This window comes from Mesitornis unicolor, unplaced genomic scaffold, assembly GCF_000695765.1.
Source record: "Mesitornis unicolor isolate BGI_N332 unplaced genomic scaffold, ASM69576v1 Scaffold53674, whole genome shotgun sequence".
NCBI classification, from domain to species: Eukaryota; Metazoa; Chordata; class Aves; order Mesitornithiformes; family Mesitornithidae; genus Mesitornis; species Mesitornis unicolor.
The window spans coordinates 1,387-11,820 of NW_010183176.1; the positions used below are offsets into that span (position 1 = coordinate 1,387).

The 10,434-nt window shown below is 46.5% G+C and overlaps 1 protein-coding gene across 1 annotated transcript; it reads left to right on the forward strand.

Annotated features, from left to right (window-relative positions):
* Positions 1–560: 560 nt before the first annotated feature.
* Positions 561–6,417, forward strand: GNG4 (guanine nucleotide binding protein (G protein), gamma 4). Its single transcript, XM_010184009.1, has 2 exons — positions 561–656; positions 6,289–6,417. The coding sequence occupies exons 1-2, from the start codon at positions 561–563 to the stop codon at positions 6,415–6,417; spliced, it is 225 nt and encodes a 74-aa protein (XP_010182311.1).
* Positions 6,418–10,434: the final 4,017 nt, after the last annotated feature.

Below are 10,434 nucleotides of genomic sequence, written 5' to 3' on the forward strand. Positions count from 1 at the left end.
TGGAGCAGAGGAGACTGAGGGGTGCCCTCATTCCTGGGGATCCATTGGGAAAGGGCAGTGTCAGGAGGAAGGAGCCAGGCTCTGCTCTGGGATGGCCAATGCCAGGACAAGGGGCAATGGTCCCAAGCTGGAGCACAGGAGGTTCAAGCTGAAGCTGAGGCCAAAGTTTGTGAGTGTGAGGGTTGTGGAGCATGGCCCAGGCTGCCCAGAGAGGTTGTGGAGTGTCCTTGTCTGCAGGCACCCAAAGCCCTGGCCATGTTCCTGTGTGACTGCTCTGGTGATCCTGCTGTGGCAGGGGTTGCACTGGGGGAGCTTTCCAGGGCCCTTCCAGCTCCTGACATCCTGGGAATTCAGAGTGAATTCTGGTGGTGGAGGACACAGATGTAGTGCAGCACAGTGTCACAGAAAAGGGAACAGAGATAAATGGTGTCTGGTTTGTGTTGAAGCACAGCCTGGCAGTGTCCATGAGGGTTGGTTAGGATTTGGAGAGCCATCCTCTGCTGCATTTGCTGCCTCTGCTTTGAAACTGTCTCCGCTTTGTCTCTTCTAGGAAAGCCAGGATGAAGGAACTAGTGTCCAACAGTACAACCAGTATATCTCAAGCCAGGAAAGCTGTGGAGCAATTAAAAATGGAAGCATACATGGATAGGATGAAGGTAAACCTAGACTTACTGTTGATATTTTTAATCCCCTCACTAGTTCGTGGTACAACCTGCCTTTAATATTGCAGAAAGACTCGGTCAGCTGGAATGAAAAACCTGTGATAAGCCATAAAACAACCTTCAGTCCTGTGTATTAGTTTTGTACTGACTGCTTGGTTCTAGTGAAGCCGTTTCCAAAGACTGGGAAAAACCCTAAACCTGTGCCAGAATTTTACATCTGCCAAAAGTGGTGTTGTGTGGAATGTTTAAATTCAGCTGGCAGACGCACGGGTGCTTTCTTTGTCACCGGTATCTGAGGATAAGCACAGCTCAGGTCTCTCAGCTCCTCTTTAAGAACTGGAGGAAGTGTTTAGGGTGTTGCAGTACTCCTGGTTAAGGATGAACTGAGCCGAGTTGCTGTGCTTGGTGCAGAAAGCACCTGTGATCACACTGTTCAGTTTGCATTCCTCAGACCCCATAGCCTGTGGTACGTGAAGATGTGGGTTTATCCTGCTTCTAAATATTTGTGGATTCATTATTTTAACTAAAGTCACTGTTAAACACAGGTTCTTAATGCTTCTAACCAGAAAAGGCTGTGTATCATTGCCCCCTGTCATTCTGCCTTCCGCTAAGCTGAAATTTGGTAAATGAATCAAGGACCTAAACAACTACTTGCATCACAGGAAGTTTTAGGAAAGCAGCGCTCATCTCTTTTATGCTCTCTGCCTCTGAAAATAGGAAACCATTATTTGTGTGAAAAATCCAGCCTCTGCGGCTAGGAAGAGTTTAGAGATGGAAAGACTAGAAAAAGGAAAGCATTTAAATAATCAGCTTTTCTGCCAGCAGCTGTAACTGAGTCGTACAGACTGAGGTTACAAACTCAGTAGCAGTTTGGAAATGTTGTGTGTTAGATTCTTCACGTGGTTGTAACTGTTTGTCCATCCTGTGTGCTGAAATGCTGCGTGGAGACAGCGTGGGGGCAACCCTATATAACTATGGTTTTAAAAGAAGAGAGCATAATTCAGAAACGCTAGTGCACGAGTGGCAGGGGAAAGGGTTGGGAAAACGCATCCCGGTTTATTGGGATTGGAAATTGTTGACATTTAGTAGATTGTCTTGGGCTTGCTTTGGTATAATCAGTGGTACCTTTCACCGCCACACCGTTAGCTCAGCTATGCAGATAGCTTCATTAGTTAATGTGTAACATCCTTGATTACGTATGTGAGAAAGACAGGTTATTTTTACGGTTAGTTTAATTAAGAAGAACACAGATAGCAGCAGCTGTGGCAGACCTAAAGGAGCAGGTGGCTTGGAAGTGCAGTTATTTCACCTTTCAGAACAGCTTGGGGCCAAAAAGGCACCAAGAAAATCTCGTTTGTTCGAGTGCTCTGAGGGTCCCTATGCTAACGTAAACCAAATACAATTTGCAGACTGTTTATGCCTAGATTTCTAGAATTTCTTTGAACAAGTATTTGAGGGATTGTGAGGAGAGGTTGATTGGCTTCTTATTCCCTCTGGATCTGCTTTGCCTTTTAATCTTGAGGCAGTTAAGTGAAGCCAGATTTTACAGAGACACTTTCCACAGGAGAATTCGAGTTCTCACATCATAACCACAAAGGCAGAGAAATGGACTTACCTCCTTTTTTCTGGTGTTTTGCATCAAAAGTCACAAAAGATCGGTGCTTTCCAGATAACTGAATGAAACGCTGTTTTGCAAGTAGCTGTAGCCAAGCGGTTATTCCACAATGGACAAGATCGCGGTGTTAATGTTGAGAAGGTGCCTGTGCTACCGACTGGGGACATCAGCAGCTCCAGCAGGGGCACGGTGTTTCCAGGCACAGAGCTGCTGTAAGCAGCAAGAGTTGTCTCTGCTCAATTAAAACCTTGTCGTTAGAGGTGTGCATAGCTGCCCATTCCCTGCCGTGTTTGGGTTTTCCAAGCGATGTAAAAATGGGGTCCCACAGCCGGTCAGCAGCACTGTGTTTTGGGGTTCCACAGCTTGCTGCTGAGGTGGGAGAGAAGCAGGAGAACCCAAAAAAGGAGGATGGAGTTAAGGGGCATTTATTGATGGGCAGCTGGTGGGGTTTGTACAGCATAGCAATCCCAGAGGATCATGAATTGAGCCTGCAGCATTACCGTGGTTGTGTCCAGTGCTGGGCCCTCAGCTCCAGAAGGACAGGAACTGCTTGAAAGAGTCCAGCAGGGCCACAAAGTGATGGAGGGAGTGGAGCATCTCCTGCTGAGGAGCGGCTGAGGGAGCTGGGGCTCTTGAGCTTGGAGCAGAGGAGACTGAGGGGTGCCCTCATTCCTGGGGATCCATTGGGAAAGGGCAGTGTCAGGAGGAAGGAGCCAGGCTCTGCTCTGGGATGGCCAATGCCAGGACAAGGGACAATGGTCCCAAGCTGGAGCACAGGAGGTTCAAGCTGAAGATGAGGCCAAAGTTTGTGAGTGTGAGGGTTGTGGAGCATGGCCCAGGCTGCCCAGAGAGGTTGTGGAGTGTCCTTGTGTGGAGACACCCAAAGCCCTGGCCGTGTTCCTGTGTGACTGCTCTGGTGATGCTGCTCTGGGGGGGTTGCACTGGGGGAGCTTTCCAGGTCCCTTCCCACTCCTCACATCCTGGGATTCTGTGGAGAAATGAGAGCAGGAAGCACAGATCCCACACTAGGACACATCAGAGGAGGTCATGAACAGCGTCCTCTCTATGAGAATAACACAACTTCCAAACACACCAGCAGCAGAGGTGGGAAAACAAAGGTAATAGTCATGTTTACCACAGTTGTCCCCAGAATAAAGCACTATTTAATCATCTCCTTGCAAGCAGGAAAACAAGGAGTGCTCTGGCACTTAAGAATCTTGGCGTATCGTTTGGTATCCCATTTTTTTTGAGAAGGTGGAAAGTATTCAGAACTGGTTCAGGTGGTGCTGGCAGAGAAGCGGTGGTTGCAGTGCGTGGGGATCGCTGTTTGAGACGTGAAGGATAAGCAGAGTGGGTGCCGTAGCAAGGCTGGTAATTAGTCCCAGTCCGTGACAAGGCAGATGACACAGTAATTGCAGCATTCTGCCCTGTCATTGAAGCTTGTAATTATTAGTGCAGCTAACGGGATTATGTTCTAACTTGGGCTGGTTTTGTCACCTCAGTTTTTCTGAAATATAATGGTGAAATTCCACAGTCCTCCTGAGACCGATTCTGTAAAGCATCGGGGTTGAGTGTTTTATTGTCTGGTTTTATTCCTTTTGGTACTTTGACAACCAGATGGTTTTTTCACTATACAGTAGCGAAATATAAATAAAATATAAATAATAGTGAAATAGAAATAACGGTGTAAGATGTGAGATCAGTGTGATACCTGTGTACTCCGTCCCCTCTGTTTATGCACTTCAAAAGGTTACAGAAATGAAGTGTTAACTTTGTGTTACGAATTCATCAATCAGACTGGAGCCTGATGCTTTTCTTAAGCCGCTTCTGCACTATTACATATAAATTACTTTGAATCTGCAGAGCAAGCTGTGTTGCATAGCAGGGCCGAAATGATAAATGCGTCACGTTCATTTGAATATTCAAATTACACACGTTTATTGCAATTCCTGAGAGGAGCAGTGCTGAAACTGCCCGGCAGCACTCGGCCAAAAATCAACCCCAAGGGCAGCAGGAGCTGTGGAGTGGCCGTCGTTCCCCTTCTCCTGACACAGGGGGGACGAGCTCCTCATTTCGCACAGCCACAGCACTGTTGGGCAGCGCTGGTGTGTCTGCCTGCCGTAAGATGCGGTCCTGTTCCTCAGTCCCTTCTTGTGGGTGTGTTCCTACTAAATCACACCATGTGCTATGGTTTGCCTGTAAGCAAAGTAATTTGCGATGCAAACACTGACGTTGAAGTGCCTGCTCTGCTTTGGGATGCTTGGCATCCCTACCAGCGTTAGGGGACAAGCTAGATACAAACATTTCTGTGGAGCTTTTGCTTGTGAAAGTCCTTTTTATTGTTCTATGGTGTCAAAGCACAGTGATATGTAGAGAAACAGTTAGGAAAACTATGTTACTGGGTTTTTCTCTTCTAAGAATGCTGACTGAAGTTGCACAAAAAGCAGTGCACCGGGGCTGACGCTGCTCACCCACACGAGCAATACACAACACGGTTATGGGAGGTCGGGCTGTTGAGGTCCAGCACTGGTTCCCTGCTCCTATAGGGTCAGTCTGCTTTAAAAGATCGTTGGTTTCATGAACAGAGTAACTTACTGATTAGCTTAATAACTGCAGATGAACTGCGCTGGCCATCTCTGGTAAGCCCTGTGTGTAGGACTCACTGTTACTTAGGGTTTCTGGCACCAAAATGTCATTGAGCTTCTTGGGGGCGCCTGGGGCTGACCTGTGAGAGCAAAGGACCAGCTGATTAAATTAATGAGGATAGAAATGGCTTCGTTTGAGACACAGCTGAGCTCGAGGGACAGCAGAAAAGCTGAAATGTGTTAAATAATTGCGTGTACAGGTGGTTGTCATGAGTGGAGGATACTCCTCCCAAATCTCGTGGTGGTACATCCTCCTAAAATGTGGCTGGAAACACGCTCCCCTCTCCAGCATCTGCCTCCTGTGCTGTGCTGAGCTACAGCGTAGGTCATCAGCGAACAAAAGTGCCTTTTCTGTCTTCTGGGGCTTGATAGGAATTTCACAGCCAGCCTACATTGTGCTGCTTTAAATGAAAATTGGGAATATGATAGGATTCCCAGGTTTTCTGTGTGTTCATTACAGTTCTGCCTCTCTATTCCACACAGCGCCCTCGCGCCCTCAGCCTCATTCTCCTGTTATTGCTTAGCAAAGTAGCTAATTAATGTATCTGAAAGTAATTGCTGTCCTTTCTTTGTACTTTGAAGTCCCATCGTTTTTCATGCGTTTTTTGGTTGAGCTGCTTCTCCCCTGAGCAGCTCTGCTCCTTCTGCCTGGCCCTGCCCGTGGGACCAGGACTGCACCAGTAAAACTGTGCTCAGTCCCCTGCCCTGTACCCAGTGTTCATTCTGGGGTCCCTGCCCACCCTCTGCTCTTACAGGACAGCAAAAATATTCCGTGTATACATTCTAAATTCTTAAATAAATGAGTTGCAGTGGCCTGATGTCACCAATATTCTTGTGGCACAGAGCTGCAGAGGTTGGAGCTACAGCTGAAATGGTTTAATACTTCATTTTTCATTTCCTGCAGAGTATCTTGTGTGCTAACACGCTGCATGAACTGAATTTGGAGACTTTCACATTGTTCATTTTCAAAGTATAATAATATTAAGATAAAAATATGCAGGTAATGCTGGAGTTTAAGTGATTGCTACAAATGCAGTACCACTTGTAGTAACCTCCTCTCCAGAAACACAGGGTGCAAGGAGAATCCCCATTGCTCACAGGCTGTTAACACATCCCTGTTAACGAGTACCCGCTCCTGCTGGACACCAGTCATGCCCACTGATACCATCTCATGTGTGTGAGGATCACTAGGCCTAGTAAGAGCAAATCCAGAGCTGGGTCTGTAGTACTTCAAAGGATAAACCAACCTACTCCTCCTTTACAGGAGCCCTGTTACCAGGTGTTAATGAAGAACACTTGTGCAGCGTAGATGGGTTTGGAGTGATGTGTTACAGTCACGCTCTCTGCTCTCCTCTCCTCTCCTCAGGTGTCCAAGGCTGCGGCAGATTTGCTGGCATACTGCGATGCTCACATTGGAGAAGATCCCCTTATTATTCCAGTGCCTGCGTCCGAAAATCCCTTTAGGGAGAAGAAACTCTTTTGTACCATCCTTTGAGTCGGTTTTCAATTAAAAATGTCTTCTGCTAAAATTTGGTATCAGTGTTGCATGCTTTCAGTTGTAGCATTTTTTTCTTCAGATGTGAATACTTGGCCCATAACTACAATATTTTTAGGAGGTAGTGCATTTTCTGGTAAAAAATAAAAAAAACTCCTAAAAAACTCAAGGTAACCTTTATCTTCCAGACCAGTGTAGAAGTTTAATCTCTTCATAAAGGTTCTTTTGGTCTCAATGAAAGCACTGAGTGCAGTATCAAATTGTAGATACCTTTGCCAGGCATAGATTTTTATGAATCCTAAATGAGTCATCCCGATCCCTCAGCTGTTTTTAACATCCTTACTTTCTTTGGAAGGTGAATTTAATTCACTTGTCTTTGCAGATTTATACCTAAAAAGAGTAGTGAGACCTTTCCTCGAGTAGCACTATTCAGGGTGAAGTGCCGTGAGTGATGATGTTCAGGGGGCTCGGTCTTGTACCGCGAGTGCTGTTTACAAATGTGTCTTGTGGGGATGTAATGAACATGACTGAAAAACCGTCTTGGTAAAGCAGCGTTGTAAAGACAAGCGAAATGAAGATGTACAGCTACGCTCCAGGGCCGCATCAATAAAACTGTAGAAAAACCTGGCTGCTTGTGTCTTGTGTTGAGTGATGATGATTTAAATTACTTCAGAAAGTCAATGGAGCTGTGATATGTCAGTGGTTCCCGAGGACCTCAGTGTAAATCTGAGCAGTGCAGGGGGGTGACATTTTTCTCAGTATCTCACGGGATGGAGGGTGATGGTAAATGGGTGGTGGTGTGCAGTGAGACCCCTGCGCCACCAGCAGCCACTGGTTTGATGCCACAGGGTTGGTCATGGGAAGTTATGGGCAATTTGCGGAGGTTCTGGGAGGTTTTTCATGTTGTCTTTGTTTGAAGTGCAGCTGCAGGAGAAGACTGAGGTGTGGGACAGCACTGATTGATCTGACTTCATGAAGTGAAATCCAGCTCCATCCGATGGAAACAACAACCTCACACTGGTCCTGCTGCTGTCTGGCTCCATCACCCCATCCATCCACCACAGACCCTCCATGGTAATTTACTGCCTGTAGTATTACTGTAAAAACCATATTATTTCTAACCAAGAGGCTTTCAGGATGTCTTTGCTCTAAAGGTTTGGTTTTAATTTGAAGCAGGCACAGAGCTGCTGCACAGGACCTGTTCTGGAAAGCACTCGACTGTCTGGACCAGGTCTTGTCGTGGTAAGGTTCACCTTGGTTCTCGTATCAAAGTTCTGAGCTTAACATTCCCATTCCTCACTTTCAACAGGAATATTTCTCAATGCATGGTGTGTGCAGCTTTATTTGAGGGGGGGGGGCAGAGAAATAGGTCTTAGTGGCTGCTTTATTGACAGTGAAATAAAAACACCTTTCTGAGAATACTTGTTCAAAAGGAGCAGCAAGATGCTCAATAAGGCTCTTTAGGGAATCCTTCCCACACTGTGGTGATGTGGTGACTGCTCCCATCACCATGGCAATGTATTTGTCCTTCCACAGTGTGGTTGAACTGCAGCAGCAGGGGGATGCAGGGCACGCAGCTCTGTAGCAGCGCAGGTTGTGGCTATGTCACCTTCCCCCCAAAACCAGCAGCAAACGGCCCGGTCCTGCTGGCATCCAAGGTCCTGGCAGGGAAACAGCTCACGGGAGGTTTGGGCATTGCTGGCTGCGGGAGCTGCATCTACAACAACCCAGCATTATTCCTCAGAATGTTATGGACTCCAGGTTTTTCTCCAGAATTTTTCTTCAAGTCACTGTGAATGCGTTGGACTCGCTGTGTTTTTAATAGCTGGTTCCGTGTTTGTGGTTACTTTCATCAGTTCACAACTTTTATTGGGTAAAAAATGTATCTGTCAATACGGTTTCATGCTTCTAGCTCTAAAAAAGGAAAACGGGGAGTATTCAATCATTAGGGAGAATGATACTTGGAACAAATATTATGCATTTGCATCTAATTGAATTCATCTTTACAGCACTATTAAACTCAGTACAGTCGTAAAGACCAGCACTGGTGTGGGCACAACTTTCCTGTCTGTCACAGGAAGGTGTCTGAGTTTGGTGAGTGCGTTGAACCACTCAGCTGTGAACAAACAAAACACCAGCCTCACCCAAAAACGGGGTCTTTTCCTTCCCAAACTCCCGAGTAGAGATTGCACAGGATTGTCTGTTGCTGCCACCTACTGCCTCAGTGATCAGCAGCCACTGGAAACGCTAGAAGTTGCCTCCGAGGGGGATTTTACATGAATAAACGTACTTTTTTCGTGGTCCGCATTGCGTGAGGTGGCAGCCATCGCTGTATGCTTCACCCCCATGTTTTGGTTCCAGTTTAGGAAAGGATGGGAGTCACATCTGTGATTTGGTTAAACAGGTCAGGGGTGCAGCTAAAAACCACTTCACAAGTGGAAATCTTCGGGTGTATCCACTGGGGTTTCTATTGCCAAGGCCAAATGCTTCCTGGTGTGGCACAGCATCAGTACACAGCCAGAGCAGAGCCTGGGCTGCTGCTTGCGCTCAGAACAGCGCTTTACTGCAAACACACAGTGTGAATTTTGTGTTTATAAAAAAGAACCGTTGTGACTTTTTAAAACCTGCCGGGTAGCGGTGACTTTAAAGATCTTTGCAGCGTGGTTCCTGGGACTTCTGGCTGTAAAATGATCCTGAACTTTCCCATTGCAAAGACTGTTCACAGCCATGGCTCTTGTACTGCTCCTTGACTGAGGAGCACCCCAGCTTTTACCCTGCTCATTCGAACACAGTGCATAGATTTCATATATAAATATATATGTATATGTACACACGTATCTGCAGTGCTGGTACGAATACGTTAGTCATTGCCTTAAAGATTAGGTGAAACAACTTCAGATGCTAAGATTCCCATGAAAAAAATCCCTTTTTTTCAGGAGCAGAATCCTTGAGGATATAAAGGAAGTGCAGATAGCAGCCTCTTCTCTTCTTTCTCTGACAGCACGTGCATGTTTTGTGCTGGGAGGTTGCCTCAGGCTCCGGAAAATAACAATAGAGAGCAACTATAAAGTGTCTATTCACAAGAAACTGAAAGGCCAAATGGTGATTATATTTCTTTACAGTTCTGCCCACGCCAGCTGAACAAATACTTGCAACGAGGACGTGAACACACTTGAGGATATTTAAACAGACACTGAATAAACGCAAAAAAAAAATACATTAAAAGGTCATTAAAGAAGCTAAGTTAAGCACTCAGTTAAAAAAAAGTCAGGGTTAAATTTGCTTATGCATCTTGCACTTGCCTCTGTGGTTTGCCTGCAGTTGCCAGTGCAGGGATCCCCACAGGGCAGGGTACAGGCAACGCTCGGTTCACGAGCAGCTGCTCCAGACTGTTCTGGTGTCATTGTGCAGCCCAGGCTGTTTGAAAGGACTTTTAAGCATTTCCCAAACACTTCTCACAGCCTGCGGATTTTCAAAAGCAGATTTTAGTCTTCATTTCCTAAAAATTCAATCCTTTCTTTCAGTTATACTTCATATGCATGAGGCTTTTTAACTAAATTCCGTGTTTCTGCTAGAATAGCATCAGCAAGCGTTCATTTAATAGCCTATTTAATAGGCTTACACACATAAACTCATAGTTTATACGTTACATTAACTTCTGAGAAGCCTCTGCTTATGTATCCACATCACTTTTTATTTCTGGTAGCCTTACAGGAGTCCAGGAAATGTTCAACGTTGTCCTGTGTGCTCAGAGGGCCCACAGAGCAGTAACCGACCCCTCACGGTGCTGCTGACCGCGGCTCCCCTCTCTCCAGCCCTACCCGAGCCGCTTCCCTCAGCGCGGAGCCCGGCCCAGGGCGGCTCTCGGCGGGTCCTTCGGTGGCCACCCGGGCTCAGGCGCTGGCCAGAGGCAAGGTGAGAAACCCTTGGACCATTAACATCGACAAAATACCTCTGCGAGAACAAGAGCGCCGCTGTTTCAGCCCAGCAATGTGCTCCTTGCTGGAATCAAACACC

Coding starts and splice junctions, on each gene's coding strand:
- GNG4 (XM_010184009.1), top strand. CDS start 561: ATGAAGGAACTAGTGTCCAACAGTACAACCAGTATATCTCAAGCCAGG. Junction 657..6,288: donor CATACATGGATAGGATGAAG/GTAAACCTAGAC, acceptor TCCTCTCCTCAG/GTGTCCAAGGCTGCGGCAGA.